At 45.7% G+C, this 19162-nt stretch overlaps 1 protein-coding gene across 2 annotated transcripts in view; it reads right to left on the bottom strand.

Moving 5' to 3' along the window:
* MARCHF4 (membrane associated ring-CH-type finger 4) overlaps positions 1 to 19162 on the bottom strand; it is an 81774-nt gene that overhangs the window by 25100 nt on the left and 37512 nt on the right. Inside the window, exon 2 of one of the 2 annotated variants that reach the window (XM_072342073.1) lies at positions 3065 to 3220. In XM_072342073.1, coding sequence (XP_072198174.1) covers positions 3065 to 3220 — 156 coding nt within the window. Of the gene's footprint in view, positions 1 to 3058; positions 3221 to 19162 lie in introns of both variants that reach the window. The other variant, XM_072342072.1, reaches the window with a different exon arrangement.

Raw genomic sequence — 19162 nt, forward strand, 5'->3', positions numbered from 1 at the left:
AATGAATGTGGCATAAGAGTGGCTACAAAGCTGTATAGATGAAACCCACTGCAGAGCCCTGTCATAGCAAGCGCTATCGCATGCTTCCAAAACTGTGTTTTCAGGGCCTCATTAAAATCATGGGCTTTGCACAAATACTGCAGCAGAGAGAAGCTTTTAGACTCTCGGTGCCTATATCTCCTGCCTCAGGGACCAGCAGAATTACAGTGGGGGATGGATGGACAAAGCCTGTGCACTTCCTGATTGCTCATAGTGGGTGGGAAATTTTTGCTCATTTGCTGCTGCTTGCCAGGACACTTGCCATGTTCTCCAACAACTTTAATCCTCCAGTCTCAGCAGTGTTGCTGCTTTAAGTCTTTTGCTCTTAAATTTCAGCCATCCAGGGCTGACGGGTTAATTTAAAGAAATTCTTTGTATCAAAATGCCAGACTGGAGGCTCCTCTCTGCTATGAGACATAACAGCCTGGAGGCTTGAAGGAATCTGTGTTAATTATGAATGAACCATGATCCCCTGACTGCAACTTCTCCGCCCACGCCATGCACATCTGGCCCATGTCATGCTCCTAAGCTTGCTAGAAAATGTGCAGCATGTGTCCAAATGGGCAGAGAAATAGGCAGATCCCGGGGAGCATGTGGGTGTTGGATGTACTGCCCGGCTCTGACCAACTGGAGCACAGTCACACTCCAAGCTTCATCTAAACATGCTTCACTTTACAATGAGGTGAGTTCTATGTGGTCTTTGCCCATACAGTGGTTGGCCTGCAATAAATGGATGTCCCTGCCTTCCAAAGCCAGTGCTAGAGAAATTCAGAGCTTTCTAAGAAGAAGAAAGCTGTGTAGAAATTCCAACAGACCCTGAGAAGACAGGCCAGGGATAGATGGCTTTGCTAAGAGACATACCACTACATCCAGGGGCCCCTGCTGACCACATGTGGGGTGAAGACTGAGCAGAAAAGACACAATTCCCATTCAGCCACACTGTGGCACGTTGTTATGGCACACAGTACCAGAGCATCACTGTCTCCCTTTTCCAACACTGGAGGATGGCAAGAACCACCAAGGAGCACAGAGATGTACATGGTGATAGGCTACGGGTCCCACATTCCTTAGTTCTCTTGGGAACTCTAGGCTTCATATGTGAGCCACATCCCTCAGGATTTCACACGCTGGTGCTGGTGTAACACCTGCTTCCCAGCCATGCCTTTCTGCTGACACCAGGCAGGGCACTGGGGCACACAGCTGCAGTTCCTTATGTGCAGCATTTGCTCCAGACCAAATGGCTTTTCACTCCAGTTGCTTCTTCCCACCCTCAGCTGAACCATATCTCCCACATTTCTGTGAGAGGCACTGTGAGAAGCCCTCAGAACACAGCTCCCCAGGAATCTTGCTCACAGAGCAGAGATGTTGATCTAGCTCTCTGGCTTGGCTGCTCCTGGCAGTCAGTTTTCATGTTTGTGGCAAAGGTCACTTTCCAACAGGGGAGACAAAAAAAGTGATCCTTCAGGCAGGCTTTTGAAGTGTGGTTGTGGGATGAGCGCTCATCTGTGAATTGCTCCAACAAATTTTAGCCAAGTGAGGAGCCATAGGAATGTCCTGAGTTGCCCTGAGCCGTATGGGGATGTAGAATACTTGGAGGTCATTCATTAAAGGCTGGCTGCACACACATCGCAAATCTGCACCCACAAGCCTTTGACACTGCCCAGCATCGTTCCATCAACCCGAGGCTCATGAAGTATTCGGGCACTTATGGACCAGCTTTCCAGAAATAAACAAATGCTGCTCTGTCCACATCTCCCCTGCTGTGTTTCAATCTGGACTGATTTACTGGAGCCAAGAAACTCAAACATTCTGGGTCTGAGGCTTGGGATGGAACTACTGTTCTCTCCAGGCCATGGAATAGGGAAAATTGAATTAGAAGCTGCAGGGACTTGCAGAGAGCAGGGATGCTTTTTCCTTCCCCCCAGCAAAATTTCCTCATGATGCCCCACTAATTTTGCTACTTCATTTCAGTGTGGAGTCCCAAGGCCGTGCCTCTTTCTCCACTGTTTTTAGTGACCTCAGGCCTGGAGAAGGACACACATAAAATCACAGAATCCTAGAATCACAGAATTCATGAGGTTGGAAAGCATCTTAAAGACCATCCGGTTCCAACCCCCTGCCACGGGCAAGGTTACCACCCACCAGACCAGGCTGCCCAGGGTCCCATCCAATCTGGCCTCAAATACAGGCAGCCATTTGGAGGAGAGAACAGGGATTTGCACCCCGCAGTCCTGAACAAGTGGGTACCATCACTGGCAAAAGGTTTGACTCCTGTTAGAGACAGAGAGATTAACAGAGAGACAATGCAACCAAGTGCTGGACAGATCAACATTTGCACAGGCGTTGTCCTGGTGTCTGAGCACAGCAGGCTGTTGCAATGTCTCTCCTTCCACATGGTGCTAATTAAGCAATAGTGCCTGGGTCTAATGTGCTTCCTTATGTCTGAGGCACTAATGGTGCTCAGCAATTAGTCCATCTTCAGGTGTTGCTCCAGCAATAAATCAATAGCTATTAAGGATAAATCATCCTATTTTTAACAGTCACGCAGCTTTCCCCATTCTAAATCTTGATTTTGAATTACTAGCCTGCAGAGGGGTTTAATAAGCCGCAGCACTTTTGAACTCCCAAGAGTAAAAAAGGAAGGTCCTCTGCTGCCTTCCACAGGTACTTACATTTGGATGTGCTCTATCTGTTATGTGCACACCTACACACTGAGAATTAAGCCCGGAGAGACCAGAGCACTAGAGCAACCACCTCCAGTGCTGTTCCAGGGTATACTGGGACATAGGGAGCAGTAATGTGAAAAAGGTATCAAGGTCAGAGAGGAGAGGTAGAAAGAGGAGGGCCCTGAGGGATGCCCCAGCACCACCGATGAGGGCATGGGGCTCACTAAATGAGACCAACAGCCCTTCCTAGGGACCACAGTACAGGGAGGCAAAACCCAAGCCAGTAAAATCTATTTGCTCCCAGAAACAAAAAGATGACCGAGAATAAATAGACTTTGAAATGTCTCTAGTACCTTTACCTGCAGAGGGTTCTTTGTGCTTATGGCAATGACGTGGTACTTGTAGTAACACAGCTCACAGCTCCAGCAGCCTCTCTCGCTAATCCATTTGATCAGACATGGCTGGTGCGTGCATTTCACCGATCCGTCGCATCGACACGGGCTCAGCAACTCCCCCTGGAAAACAGAGATGGCACCATGAGGCTCCCTCCTCCCACAGGGCACGGCAAGGAGGCCACGCACAGACCTGGTGCTGGCCCAAGTGCTCCTTCCACCATCCCTTTGCTCTTTGCCCCTTTTCACCTGGTTTGTATTAGGTAAGCGTTACCTCCCTGAGGATGCTGGACACAGCAGAAGACATCTACATCCTATCTGCCTTGGGTTGAGAGGCCAGATCCTGCTTCTCCTAAACCTGGGGGAAAACTGCCTTAGGTTTCAGGGCACCACATCTGATCTAAAAGCCTGAGGAAGTGAGAGCCATGCTGGGCAAGAGTGATACTTTTTTTTATGAAATCTAATGCAAACACATTAATCATTTCATTTGCTTCAGCTAGGTGACCTAAAAATGTCATCTTCCATGAAATTTCTGCACAACTGTAAATAACTGTTTATGCTACAAAACCAGGCTCAGCCCTACCTGCCAGCCATTTCCATTACACACTGGAGGGGGACACAATGAGATGGGAGCAAGAAAGGCTTTAGGTTCCCCAGACTTTTCCAGGGCGAGCATCAGGATGGCATCCTACACATCAGGATCTCTGCCGGGCTCTACAGCATGACTAGAGTTTGGCTTAACAGGCAGACAGAGGCAGCAGGGATGGGTGGGATGGAGCAGAAGCCATCAGTGACAACCTTCGTTGGGTCTCCTTGGTCTCTATAGTAAATGGGTCTATGAAATCCCAGCTGCTCAGAGCCAAGAGATGACCACAGACATCCTACTGAGCAGTGGGGACCTGGTCCTCTAACATTGCACTGCTCCAACCCAGATAGCCCTGCTGTCCCTCGCTAGAGTTCAGGGCTGGAACACAGAGATGAAACCCCCAGTTTCTGGGCTTTTGCAAATCCAGCAAAACTGATTTATTGCATTTCCTCCAGCCGTGTGAAGTATTATATCCTCGCATGTGGCACACAGCTATTTTTGCATACTGTGAAGCCCAATTCTGTCCACAGCAGGGCTTCATAAAGCACTGCCACACGCACACTTGCGCACACGTGCTCGTGTACCAACAGAAAAGGTAAACAAAGGGGGCATATTAAAGGCATAAATCCTTTGCATGTAAAGGAGAAGGAGCTTTGTCACTGGCTGTGCAGTTTGCTCAGGAACGGTCCCTCAACTGTGCCCTGAGAAATGGAAGTTAAAGCCCACGTCCATTCTGTAGGTTTGAAGGAGATAGCTCTTCAACTTCACAACTGAAGTGCCTCCAAGAGCGGCATTCCCACCAACACCCTTTGTCACCCTTTGTCACTGCTCTACAAAGACCCTCTGGAGGGAGAAAAAGCTTCAGAGTGGTGAGGCACTGGAACAGGCTGCCCAGGGAGGTGGCAGGGGTGGGTTGAGGGTTGGACTACATCCATCACAGAACCATAGAATCACAGAATCATAGAATTGTAGACATGTTTGGGTTGGAAGGGACCTCAAAGATCATCTATTTCCAATCTCCCTGCTAAGGCAGGGTTGATCTTAGTGGTCTTTTCCAACCTTAATGATTCTACGATTCTATATCAGGATCAGCGTCAGCCCTCTTGCATACTGATGTCACTGTGTTGCCCTGGCCATTTTATTTATCATTTACCAGTGCTGGGAGCCCATCCACATCCACAGGCTGCTTCTCACACATCATCTGGAGGGCACAGGGCTGGGGACAGTTGTGTCGTTTGGCCAGGACGAAGTCTCTGGGCTCTCCTAGCCCCAGCTGTGCCCAAGCTGCTCCTGAGAGCTGGGAAGGCCACATGCACACATCCTGCCACCCCAGCTGCTGGAGTATTTTCCTATTTTGGAAACAGCTTACTAACCAGGATGGCTGGTTAGTAATGCTTCCTCAGCTCAGCATTTTCCTTGCTCAAGTGTAACAAGTAGGACCAGTTGTTGGCATTGCCTGCAACATCAGTGCACCAGGACAGAGCTTGTCCCTTCGGATATGCACGTGTATCATCCGGTGCTCACAGGAGCAGCTGCACACATGGACCTCACTGCTAGCATTTGTCTGAGTTTGTCTTGTTTGGAAAAGGAAACCAGGAATATTTAATTTCGGGTCTTCAACTGAGTCTTCTAAATACACTTAACTTCACATCGAATTTAAATGCAATGGGAAGTTTTATTATGGCAAATAAATGCCAAATGATTTCTATATTAGGAACATAATTACAGAGGAATTAACTCTGATGGCAAAGAGAAACCCATTGTTACAGAGCTGGTAAACTCCAATAAATATGTGCTAATGATCTTTCTGTCTTCACACTCACTTATAGGAACTGCCCCTCCATCCTTTTAAGCCTAAACACGCACGTTGCTACCAGCAACTCAGATTCTTTCTGTGCGTCCCCTCCTGCGTGCGAGTGCTGTGCCAGCCAGCAACAGACAACAGGGGACACTTAATAGCTACCACTGAAGAACTGAAGCCACGTGTTTCCATCGTGTTTTTTCTCTCAGCCATTACTGTGTGTGCTGCATGAAATTCTCCAGCACTGTGGGACACTGATGCTAAGCATGGACTCTGCAAGGCTTATGTATCCCATGGTACTGGGACATCACTGGGAACAGTCATAGATGGGTGGCATCGTGGCATCTAACCAGGCCCCAGAAATGGTCCTCAGCCCCACAGTTGGGTCCATATATCCTAAATGGTCCCCAGCACCATCACTGACTCCATAAGCTACGGGTGACTTGCCCTAAAGGCAGAGCAAGTGCCTCTTATCATCAATTTCATTTAAGGAGAAGTAGTTTAGAGGAGCAGAAAACATAAATTTTCCCAAGATGCAGAGGACTGCAGGTTATTTTTTGTGCAATGGGCTCTGGAGGAGCACCTCAGTTAAGGTAGAGAATAATACAAGCCCCAGTCGGCTGTGAAAGCAGAGCAGTGGGAATGCTAAGGGCTGGTTCTGCTTTGGGACAATCCCTGTTGAAGGAGGGAAAAACTGGGCCAACTCCATTGCTGGGAATTGAAGTCAGATGTGAATTTTTGAGTAAGACATTGTCATGCCCAAGGCAGCCTCATGCACACACCTCCATCTGGTTCCCACCTGTAAGCAGCCCCACCATCCTGCTTCCCCAGCACCAGGAGGCAGGCAAAGGGTCACAGAAATCTGTTCCACAAGAACAAACTCAAACATCACCTGAAATAGGGAATAACAAAAGGATTTTCAGGAACAACTTCTACTCATCCACAGCTGAAGAAACAGTGAGCTTATAGATCACATTGGGAAATATTTGCTCCCTCTAAAGAAGGATTTCCACAAGATAAAGAACTTTGCCTAGGTGTTCTGGAGCCCACTTCATCCTAATGTCATTGAACTTGTTTTTGATTAGCTGATTTAAGTAATTCTTACTAAATGTTGCTCAGTTGCAAGGAATCAAAAGGCAAGCATCTCAAATATCACCTGCTGTGCCTCATCAGGTGTGATAATAGCACCGATTAAGTGAAGTGCCTTCGGTGCATAGAAATCACAGTGCTGCGCATGTGAAATCAAGATACCTGAATACCTCTGAGCTCTCTTGGGTGTGAGAGTGAGTTCAGCTCCAGACTTGAGCTGAATACAGAGTGGGAGCTGTCTCAGCATCAAGGAGAAGAGGTGTCCTAGTCTATAGCTCCTGGGCTTTCACCCAATGCCTACTGAGGCTTTGTGAGACAGAATGATCTTGTCTCTTCTGAAGGAGAAACTCACTGTTGTTTCACTCTGCTTCTTCTTAATTAAAAAAAACAGTATTTTAGACAATACTTAGATTTATCCTGCATAAGATAGAAGAGTGAGCTAAGCTCTGTTTGGATGCTGGGGTAAATCTGATGGGACTCCAAGGAGCCAAACAGTTCTTTAGCACAAATCAAGTGCCCTTAAGTTATGGCTTATACCAATTGAAGAGGCTTTCCATTAGTTTTTTTAATACGATTCTCTCTCTTTTTTTTCTTTTTTCCTAGTGAAAAAGCCTCAGCTAAATAGAATTTTTCTAAATTTACCCTTTATTTTTCTCAGAAAAAAAAAAAAAAAAAAAAAAAAAGATACCAATTATTGCATATTATATCTAATCCATCGGAACCTTCACCTTTCTACTTCTTCAATCCTCATCGGATCCATCAATGCATATTTTAAAAGTATAAAGTTAATGCTTTCAGCATGCGAGTACCATATAATGCAATTCTTCTCAGAGACGTGCTCATCGTTCAGCAAATTGAACTTTCCCTGGGAAGCTGTTCATAAAGATACCCGGCTAATGGCCATTTCAGACAACATTATGCCATCAACCGCTAAGGAGCAGCCATGGAAAATCAGCAGAAATGGATGCTGGTTAGATTCTCCAGATGATAGATCCCATTTTCAAAGGCAGTGAAACAAACAACAGTAGACTTTTCTTCTTTTTTTCCTTTTTTTTTTTTTTTTTTTTTTCTTTTTCCCAGAGAAAATCCTCTAGCATGACAGCTGAGAGAATCTCTATTCTGCAGTATTTGCCCCTGTTTGCTGTTAGCAACCCTGAGTGGCTCCCAGGCAGACAGAGGGCAGCATTAGCAGGGAACCAGCGGGTCTGCATGCACTTTGATTGGAATCCAGTAACAGTGTGAAGACAGAAGTACAGAGCAGCTTCCCAGTGTTGCCAGCAACTTTCATCTGGAAACTGGCCTGGGTTGCACCCACAGGTATGCTAGTATAAGGAATTGCAGTAAGAAATAATGTGAACCGTTTGGTTAATTTTATCTTCAGTAGCTCAGCAGGTCTCAACCATTTCATTAAGACGTGGCCCTGATCCGCTTTTCCTTTCTGCCTACCAGACCCGAGGAGAAGAATATGCAATTACAAAGTTCACTCATGTAGAGCCCTTCAATTACCGGGTAACTCCATTGCGGTTTTTCCAAACATTACGAGGTCCATGTGGCAGGACATGACATCTGAAGTAATTCATTTTTCATCTGCTGATTAGAAGAAATTAAAATGGTTCTCAGAACATCCCAATTTGGGTAAATTCCTTATGACTACAGAACATCTTTGTGGGGAAGGCATTTCATAGAATCACAGAATCATCTGAGATGGAAGGGACCCTTAAAGACCACCTGGTCCAACTCTTCTGCAATGAACAGAGACACCTACAATTTGATCAGGTTGCTCAGAGCCCCATCCACACTGAACTTGACCTGGTCTAGCCTGACCATTTCTTTCTGAAGTCCAAGACAGCCCTGCAAGCAGAGATGCTGAACAAAAGTATACTGAGGAGGTAGCAGAGGGAGAATCCCAGCCCTTGGGGACCATGGGTGCTGCAGCTCAACAGCCCAGCCATCAAATCCTGCCAGAAGGTCTCCTAAGTGCTTGGAGGAAAGTTAAAACCCTTACTGGCATGAATGTGCCAGAAGCAGAGGTAGCTCATTGGAAATGCTGTAGCACCAAGGGTTTCTCTATCAGGTACCCAACAGTGTGGCTGGTGGTGTGGCAGCAAGGCTGCTGCCTGCAGGATACACACATATAGTGGTGGTGGATGCTCTGGGAGGACCTGAGTGGGGCAAATTAACCCACAGCAGTCACAGCTCTCAGCGAGGCCTGAAGAAGGATCTGTAGGACAGCATGTCTGTAGAGCTGGGAGCAAAAACAAACCATGTGAAAGAAGTGCAGGTGGCTTAATCTCCAAATTCCCTTGCCTCACTTGACAACTCTCCAGCTGAGAGAAGCTCAAGAGGACAAAGCAAAGGCACCGGCTGCACTGTGCCATGAGAAGCTGCACAACATTAATTCTGATTTTCTGCTGCCCTGGCCAAAGACCTCCTGTATCTGAAGCTGCATGAATCCATGTGTTTCTGCCTTTGCCTGCATATGTCTCCTGGTGAAAAGTCTTGTGTTTTCCTCCTCCAGCAGAGGAATGCAGGCAGCCTTCCTTTTCCAGGCAGAATACAAAACAGAGAGCAGAAAAGTCAGAAAAGAGTGGAACAGCAGTAACACCAGCAAAAAGGACCACAAAGGCCATTTTCTATTTCTTTCTTTTGATCTTCCTATTGCAGAAGAAACAGTACCAGGTGCACTGAACTCCACACTGTGGTGCATGTATACAAAAACAACACCAGGGCTCTGAGGTTTGGGCACTGTCAACATATAGGTACATGGGGCTGATTTGTTATCTGACTGCAACAACCTTTTGAAGATACACTGATGGGCAATTTGCATATTAACAAATACATCAACATGGAAGCGGTGTCAGATGTTATGCATGGCTGTGTTCCGCTCTCGAGGTGGCTGAATTTCAAAGTGGCCAGTAGGAAAAATTTGTTTGTATCTTTCAGCATGAAAGATGCTCTACTGAAATATGAATTATTAGCCTCTCTGTTGTTGGTTGTTTTTGTGCACAGACTTCTTCTGCTGCTCCCTTCCCAAGATTTGCACTATCAGACACAGAACCTGTTTCTGCTACATGATGTTTCCCTTACCACACCAGGATTAGATAATTTAATTCAATCAGATTGGCCTTCCCACATCCTCTTTAGCTGAAGAATAGGCTGCTTTCATCCAAATCAACACATCTGCTCCATAACAACATGCAGTTCCCTTAGCAAGTTGCATCTCTGCACGGGCAATGTCCAAGTGCCTGGTCCTGGCTGGGCTTTTATTTTCCCTTGGCAATGTCCAGCATCGTCCTTCACACCAACGCAGCCACCCTATGCTGCTTCTCAGAGCACTGACCAGCTCCCTTCCCTGATGACGATCCACTGTCTTCTGGCAAAGCCAGGTATTCCTTCACTATCATTTTCTGGGATGGATAACTGCTGCCAAGCACCTAAACAATTGAAGAAGACATCTATTGCACTCGAGCCCAATTCAAGAAGGAAAACCTCTAGTTTCTCTAATTTTCCTTTCTTCCTACATTTAACACCCTTACCCAAAAGTCTCATCTCAACAATCAGCACACCCAGATTCTTCCCCCAGGTTTGCTCTCAATCTCCTCATGTTTGAGATAACCCCCACCCAAGTGTAGGACCTTGCACTTGGCACTGTTGAACTCCATGAGATACCTACAAACCCACCTCTTGAGCACACTGGGTGGGCCCTGATGGGGCCCTGAGATCTTCCACTGCAGCACTACTGGGCTTTTTTATGCTAGAAAAGTTTGAAGAGGTTTTTGCAAGTTCTCACTGTTGTTTTTTTCTTTTTTTTTTCTTTTTTCTTTCTCCAGCTGGTAAAGAGATGAGCTCAAAAATTATCACTATTCATAGATGTGCATTACCTGGAAGAAATCCCACTAATTGAGAAGATTTGTGTTCGGGGCAGGGTAGTGTGTAATCAGCTACTCATCTGCTCCTTGGTGCCAAACACTGAAACGTTTTGTCTGCAGAGCTGAAAGCATTCAGGCAAGACTAAAGAAACTCATTACACAGCCATCACCCTCTGCAGTGATGCTCTCAAAATGGGAAAGAGCTGTGGCAGCCACAAGCGCTCCTCGCCGCCTGAGGTGCCCTTGGGTCAGCATGAGCAGAGTGAGCCCCAGCCCCTCCTGCAGCTCCAGCCACACCGTACCATTGGCTTTTGGGCAATCTCAGCCAGTGGCAATGGCCTGAGACACAGTACATTCCACACACTAGCATCTGCTGAACGCACCCGTCTCCATCCTTACAAAGCTTCAGTTAAACTGAAATGGCAGAGAAGGTTTGTTGGGCCTCATGAATCCCCAGCTCTGCACATCAGCTTGACTCTGTGCTGCCACTTTGGCCGAGAGCAACATTCTCCCTGTCTCTACCACCTATATCCTGCCTCCATGGGACCATCAAAGAGCACGAAAATTCTGGTATCTGCAAGCAAGGAGAATTTCAGGTTGGAAAATTTTATTCCTCAAAAAAGTGGTCAGGAGCTGGAATGGTCCATGGAGGTGGCTGAGTCACCATCCCTGGAGGCGTTCAAGAAATGTTTCGATGCTGTACTAATGGACGTGGTGTAGTGAGAATTATTGGTGGTAGGTGGACTGGATGATCCTGGAGATCTTTTCCAACCTTAATGATTCTGTGATTCATCTTGAGAACTCAAGGGACTTTTGACAGCCTCAGTGTCTTCAGATAGAAGTGCTCCTTCTGCATCCTTCAGTTAATCTCTGTAGTTACCATGAAGAATCTCCAGCAGTTTTGCCCCCCTGCTGCTAGGAGGAGGGCAAAAAATTCCCTGTATCTCTTTATTTGGAAATACTAGAGATCAAATTCTGCCTGCTAACAGTGCCAATCAACATGAATAAGCTGGGGTTAGATGTTGAAATGTGCCCTGCTGCACTGCCACGTGCTTGAGGGCCATCTGGATTACAGAGTGGGGAGCCCAGGTTTCTCCTGGACTGGTTATATTCACTGATAATAGGAAAAAAAATCTGCAACTATCTGCCCGTGGTTACAGGAGAAGCTCTCCTCCCCATTACGTTGTCGTATTGCAAGGAAGCTGGGACACGAGCTGAGTGAGAGTTTCCCCCAAGGCAAGCCAGAAATACAGGCCCGCTTGTCACTGCAGGAATGATTTTATTTGCAGAGCCCGCAGGTGACATGGGCATGTACAGTCAATGTTTGGGTAAGGAAGAGAAGGAAGAGAAGCAGTCACCTTGGGGCAATGGCATAGAAGAGAGTGAGGTGTTAAACTGCAAGGCAGGAGCTGTGGTGTGAGGAACAGAAGCAACAGCAGGTGCTTCACACAGCCTGTAACAGTCATCTCTGTACCAATGGCAGCCCTGGCAGGTTTGTTAGCAGGTTTTCCATCCTATAGGCTGCAATGTGGCACCATTAAGGGTGTACACAGGTTTTGCCCTTTGCAACTCAGTCATAAAAACAGTCACACATAGAAAATCTTTCCTGTTCCCATGAACAAGAAAGGTCCTGAAAAAAAAAACAGAATATGAAGTAGTCCTATCACAGCCTTCCTTCTGAAGTATTAACATTGATTTAAATCTAAGGGTATTCTGGACAAACTGGAAAACATATCCAGGTACCTAATGGTCTGAGGGGAACACAGAGCTTCTCAGGCTCATATCACCTCAATGCAGACCACTCAGCAACACTACAAACACCCCAAAATGTGCCCCAGGATATCTGCCCAAGCCCCCTCCTTAATTTGGTGATTAAAGCCACTTGTGGTAAGGATCTAAGCTAAACTCCACAGTCCTTTTCCTCATTATCAGATGCACCTGAGCATCTCATGTACTCCCTTTAAGAGCAGAGAGCAAGGGTGCATTAAGTTTTGGATGAAGCATTTTCTTCTTTCTTGTCCATGAGGCTCTGTTGCTCAGCAGCTGGAGAATGGGACTGATCTACAACAGGTATGTTGTTCAAGATATTCTTTAGAAACATGAGAGACTGCTGCAAGAAAGCTCTGCAGTTAGTTCACTGTTGGAGCAGGTCTAGAGGAAGGGTAAAATAGATGATTAAAGAGACAGAACATCTCTACTACAAAGAAAAGTTGAGGGAGTTGGACTTGTTTAACTTAGAAGTGAGAAGGTTCTGGAGGGATGTTATCTCCCAAATCTGGGGAGGTTTGGTTGGTCCTCTTATGTTTTTTTCTGATATTTGAGTGGTTGTGTGTTGGGTATCCCCTCTTTGTTAGGCTGTCTGTAAATTAGGCAGGGTACACATTAATGGTTTGATGGGAGTAGAGAAAGGGTTATTTCCATAAAGCTGCTTCTTAATATTATGCAAAGGAAAAGTACTGTTGGTAGAAGGCTGTTTTGTTCTTTGGGATTCTTTTCCTTGGAGCAATGAGTTTCTCCTCCCAAATGGCTTGTTAGATTCTACATAGGTGGAAATAGAACTCTTTGGGTGGGAGATCCTCAGACCTGTCTGTCAGACAGATGCTGTCTACAAGGGAAGATCTTGGAAGATGTTTTTCTGCAGTTCAGTGGTAACTGTAACAAAAACACCCAGGTGTATTAGCAAACTGGGAGCTTTGCTAAGTGATCAAATTAAATGAGTAATAAACTGTTTACCAATTTGAGGTTTACTTGCTCCCTCAGGTGTGTGCAGGTTTGGAGCTGGTTGCTTTCAAGGATCGTGGTTGATATGAGGATTGCTTACCCTGATTGAGACTTACAAAACTCAATGGGTTTAGTAGAGCACCTGTACTAGAAGTCCCTCAGAAGGCTGGAGAGGAATAGACATCCCTGGTGTATGTGTGTCCTGCTGAGAGCTGCAGGGGCAATGAAGAAGAGCAATTATTTAATAAAGGTAAAGGAGAAGCAAGGAAATGTCCTTCCCTTGCATTGGCTATGGCTCATACTTCATGTGTTGTGAACCATAATGCTTTTCTATTTGTGGATGCCTTCTGACGGCTGCTTCTATATTAGAGATGCTCTACCTTTTGCGAAGCTCCTTTATAACCTACTGACTTGGTTAAACTTGCTTATGATCTTCCTCTTAAACACATTATAGCTACAGTTATACCCACTTTATTCCACTTACAAAATTTCTGGGGAGGCTTGAGCAGCCATTTTCCCTCCCCAGAGTTCCCTTCTTTCTAGAGAGAAATTGCACCTCTTGTCAGCTGTTGCTTCCCCATGGTCTCCAAGCACTGTATTTCTTTGTAGCCTGTTTCTGGATGTTGTGCTCCTTGGGCAGCCCTCCCTGTTGCCAGCCAGAGGTGTTAATGCTGCACAAGTGCAGTGGGAGTTTCCTGTTTTCCATCTTGTTGGAGGATGGCAGTTGTACTTCTCAACCCATCAGTACCATAGCTGTTCAAAGTAACCATAAAGTTCAACTGCACCACAAAGGTCTTTTTCTACTATAAGCAAACTGATACCAGGCTTACTCAAGGAGCTTAGTTGCCTTTTCTATGCTCTTAACTTTCTGGAGGGAGAAATGTAAGACATATGGGAAGAAAATACTTTTTTTTTCCCCACTTCAGATGTGTGCGGGACTTTGTAGCAACAAGTGTAGGAATATTATTTGTACCACTCTGTGTACGTCGGAGCCTTGAGCTCAGCCTACCTGAGATGTTATCCCAGGTGAAATCTCACATTTATCAATTTGCTAAGGTGTGCAATGGGGACTGAGCTTTTATGAGGTGATACCATACTTCTGGCACTGCTCTTCATTAGGCTGGCTCCAGAAGAGCCAAAGTGTGAACTGGCATTGTCTCCTCATGTAGAATCATTAAGGTTGGAACGGTCTAAGATCATCTAGTCCAAACATCAACCCATCGCTACCAACACTGCCACTAATCTTGTCCCTCAGTGCCACACCTACCCCTTTTCTTGAGTACTCCAGGGATGGTGACTGCACCACCTCCCTGGGCAGCCTGTGCCAATGTCTCACTGCTCTTTTGGAGAATAAATTTTTCTTAAATCCAACTCGAACCTCCTCTGGCTCAATTTAAGGACATTACCTCTTGTCTTATCACTAGATGCGTTCTTTAGTCCCAGGGTAAGGATCTGAGGTATTCCTAAAGCCTGAAGTGTCTTTATATGACAGAAAGCTTTAGTTACTGAAAGGCCAAAACAAGGACAATCATGAAGTGGCACAGCAGCAAAAGCCCAGATAAGCTGAAGATTTCTGTTTTTTCAGCAAAGCTGAAGCCCTGGGGATGCTGCTTGACTGTGCCTTCTCCCAAGATGCAGTGATACTCCTAGTTGGGAGGTCAGGGATCAGCAGTGGGAGAACATCCACTGTTTCTAAAAGGCAGAATTTCTTTGTTTCCTGTTCATTGGTTCAAACGTTGCGTTGTCCAAGCAATTAATTGTGAAATGGAATTAAACAGCTCCTTTCATTTTCTATTGTAATTGTTTTATTCCTGGTAAACCTTTTCTGCTGCACTGCAATTCAGTGTGCATGTAACAAATGTACCAATTAACTAACTGCTTCTAAATTGACTTGCTGCAACCAAAGGGAGCTTAACCTGGCTGTGACTGAATTTGAATGCCTATCTCTTTGGAGAAAGGGGGGTTTGTGACACGAGGCCAAACAAGGACACAAGGTTTATGGTTTCCCTGGTCCTCTGCATCTCTCCAGCTGCCGTTACCTGTGAGGCAGAAGCTCAGACCAAGGTTATACTAAGTGCCACAGGTACAAGGCAATGCCTCTCCCACATGAGTTCAGGCTGGCTATGGTTCTACTGGTGTCATATTATGGCCTTAGGCTCACAGGATGCACAAGTCATCATCAGCGTGATGTTTTCCGCAGTGATCTTTTGAAGGTTGTGGTTATTTTCAGACCTCACCCTGTGAGGTCAGTGGGAGGTTGCAGGTCAGATCCCTGAGTGCCTTCTGAGCCCCTTTGGTGCATCAATTCCCTGAACACATCAGCAAAGGTGCTCAGCCAGCGGTGCTGGGAAAGAACAGCCTAGTGAAATGCACTTCATTTTTTTTATTTTTATTTTTTTAAAGAGAGAGCACACTCCCCAAGTTGATGTCTGAATTCTCCCACGGTTTAGGTGATTTTTGTCCTCTGCCTTTCAGTGCTGTCTCCAAGTTTCAGCTCATCAGTGTAGCTGGTGGCCAGCTCAGTGACTAGCTAATGGAGACTGGCAATGCCTGTTCTGCAGTGAGAGGTTTTCTCTAGCTGTGACATGAAACCCTGAGTCATGGGCATGCTCAATTCAGCTGCAGTTGGATGAACTGCCTGGTCAGCTTCACCCGCTGGCAAAGAGTGGGACAAAATCCAAGGAGCTGCCACTAAAACCAGTGCATACCAGTGCCTGAGGCTGACATCCCAGGTGTCTTGAGTCTTCTGGAATGCACTGCAGAAAGAAACAGGTCTTAGCACATAATTCATATCCCATACTTTTCTTATCCGTGCTGCCATGGCTTGTGAGAGTGTGAAGACACTCTAGGGATGGAGACAGATTGAAGACATAATCACTGCTGTTTCAGAAGTCTTAAAGATATGAATGCATCATAAGAGAAACTGCCCCTCCCAGGTCCAAGATGGCTATGTGTGAAAGAGAAGGTTGGAAAAGATGAAAGAATTCTTGATCCTGCTTGCCATCAAAGTCAACAGCATAACTCTTAGTGACTGCTGGAAATGGGACCTTGATGAAAGTGTTTCCTGCTGAAACACTGAAGATATTTTAAAACCAAATTAATAAATAATTGGACCATCTGCATCAGAGTCAGTGAGTGGAGTGACACATGGAGGGTATCTGTAAGTGGAGCAGCTTCAGATATGCAGAGTAAAACACACGAAGTTTAGTCCCCATTGCAAGCACAGAGAGAGGCCCTGCCTGAGAGATGGATTAATTTCTCCTAAGAAGTGAACAGGCAAATAGTGAAAGATTGCTCCTGCCCTATAGGGTGACCATCATATTAATAAGACAAACTAGGGTCAGGAGCTGTACTGCAGAAATGGTTTGCCGAAGGCTATACAGCAAATCAACCTCTCATTTCCTGGAGCCCAGCTGATCTCCTTGTCTTTTCTTTACAGAAGACTGTGTTGCCTCCTGTTACCACCAGGCACTTTCTCTGCCCTGGACTCGATAGACAACTGTGTTTTAATCAGTGTTCATCTTGGGGTTACGGCAGTGGCTGGTGTTAATGTTTCACAGCGGCAATTGTCATAAAATCAAGGCCAGACTAGAAGTTCACTGAGAGAGGTCACCTATGGAATACTGAGTTTAATAACTCCTAATCTGTCTTTCAGGTGCTTTATTACTTTTTCCTCCTGCAACATCCTGAGGAAATGAGTTGCCCATGCACTGTATGGGAATGCTTCCCTTTTGCTGCCTTCAGACCTGTTATCTGGTATCTGGTCATCCTTAGGGCTGGACTGGAATGAGCACTGAGTAATCGTTCCCAGTCCTTTTATTCCATTCCACCTTTCATATTATTTTTCTACCCTATAACTGCCTCATCATCATTCCTTTACCAAACCAAGGTAATTACTCAGCTTCTTCCTATCTAGTAGCACAGCAGAGGAAGGTGGCATACTCTGGGGGGAACTGTTTCATTTGCATAACCTGTAGATAGCAGCAACATCAGCCTTTAAAAAAAATAAATAAATCTGAAATGGAGATGAACATTGAGAAAGGCACTGACAGCAAGATAAGCGCTTCAATTGGGAGACATGGTGGGATTTATCACATGTAACATGCAGCGTTTGTGTGCAGACGTTCCATGTGAGGTTGTCTCCCTGTTCCCCTTGTGTATGGGCTAGCTGAGACAGATGAGAACAGGGCTCATTTGATTTTTATGTTTTTTATGGTTTTTTTTGTGAGATGATTCACACCCTCCAGCCCACCGTTCTTGAGGGAGGCTGAGACAGGTGTGGGCACCTGCTTTCTGATGAGACCCACAGTAAGCAAGACTCTGAGTCGGGAACTGTAGCGATAACCACCAGGCAGTCATGTTCAACAAGTCAGTCTTGAGTACGACACTTCCTAACTGCGCCGTATCCATTACTTATCCATGTGGACAGTGTCTTGGGTCAGCTCTGTTGTTTTATGTCTGTTTTTGGAGGCTTACAGGGTGCGGTGTGCTCACATTCTCTGAGCACCTGCAAATTTCCCTTCTTGGATCTCAGTGGCAGAAATTCCGTCTCAGGAAATCAGCGATGTGGTATTTTTAGACTTTTTTTTCCCCTGCACAATCAGGCTCAGTAGAATTTAAATTTTTATAAATGCAAAAATATTTTTGATCAGTTGACATCTCGTTTGTACTAATCGTCTTTGAGTATAATTAGCTTTTATAGGGATAACTTTCTTCATTCTTAAGTTGTAGTTAAAATTACATTGTGTGTATATAAAGGGGGAGGTGGACTTTTCTCTTGTGGTTGATTTAAATTTATCTTTACTGTGAATAATGCCTTTTATATTTTTGGGAGAACAAAGAAGAAAATCTTCTCTATCTCTCTTCAGTTCTTTTGGTGCTCTTACGTGAGCAAAAGAAAACAGTGACATTAGCATGAAATAGATGCTAAGTACATTAAATGCATGCCAAAGGCCCAAAAGAGGGTTCTCCCTCATGGCAGCATTGGGAATTATCTGCAGTAATAAATATCTGGAGAATTAGAGCATCCTTTTTTGGGGACTTGGGGGGAAATAAAATTAAAAAAAAATAATAGAATCCAGAAGGTCCCACCTGAATGGTAGAGAAGTTATTGTTGCCAGGAACAGCCAACCCCTGAGTTTAGGCACCTGTCAATGTGAGGCCAAAACAAGGGACCACCATGCCCAATAACCGCATCCCTCAATGCCACATCTAACCTTTTCTTGAATATCTCCAGGGCTGGTGAGCCCACCACCTCCCTAGCTCACATAATTTCACTCTTCTCTATTTAATGTGGCTTTCCATGTCCAAGAAAATGCACGAGGTGAGATGAACCAAAGGGCTCCTATTCCCCAGGATGTCCCCAATGCATGCCCATGCTGTACTCTCATTTATGCAACCCAGCGAAGCCCATTATGCCTGGTGATCCTACAGCCTTAACCTTGAAGGGCAAGAAGTTGGTTTTTTTTACAGGCAACTCTTGCCCCAAGCCACCTGACATTCCCTGATGAAATTCTGGGCTACAGGTTGAAGTGAGGTGTCCCTTGCAGCCCCTCTAGGAGATTTGGGATGGGAGGTGCAGATAGTAGCTCTGGCTTGAAACATCTGGCAGGTCTGATAATGGTTTAATCCTCGTGCCATGCCTCCTTTCTGCATCCAGGCATTCAGTGAATGTAAAACAGAAATAAAAGAACTGCCTCATTAAAATCTAGTCACAGAGCTGAAGATAATAGCCCTGTCTTTGTAAGGCGGATACAAAGTCACACAAACCCCAGCAAGGAGGGGAAATGATAGATGGAGTAAAATTTACCTCCTGTCCCTCAGACACCCCGTGCTCCTATGCAGTGCCATTGGTGGCTGCTGTCAGCATGGAATGTCTCTGGCAGTAATGAATGACTGATGGCACTGTGTGAATCCCTGCTGGAGAGCTGTCACTCTGGGGCTCTCTGGAGGACACAGAGAGGAGGCTGATTGAAGAAATAACCCTGGAGGCAGGTCTC

The sequence above is a fragment of the Excalfactoria chinensis genome, chromosome 7 (assembly GCF_039878825.1).
Source record: "Excalfactoria chinensis isolate bCotChi1 chromosome 7, bCotChi1.hap2, whole genome shotgun sequence".
NCBI lineage: Eukaryota > Metazoa > Chordata > Aves > Galliformes > Phasianidae > Excalfactoria > Excalfactoria chinensis.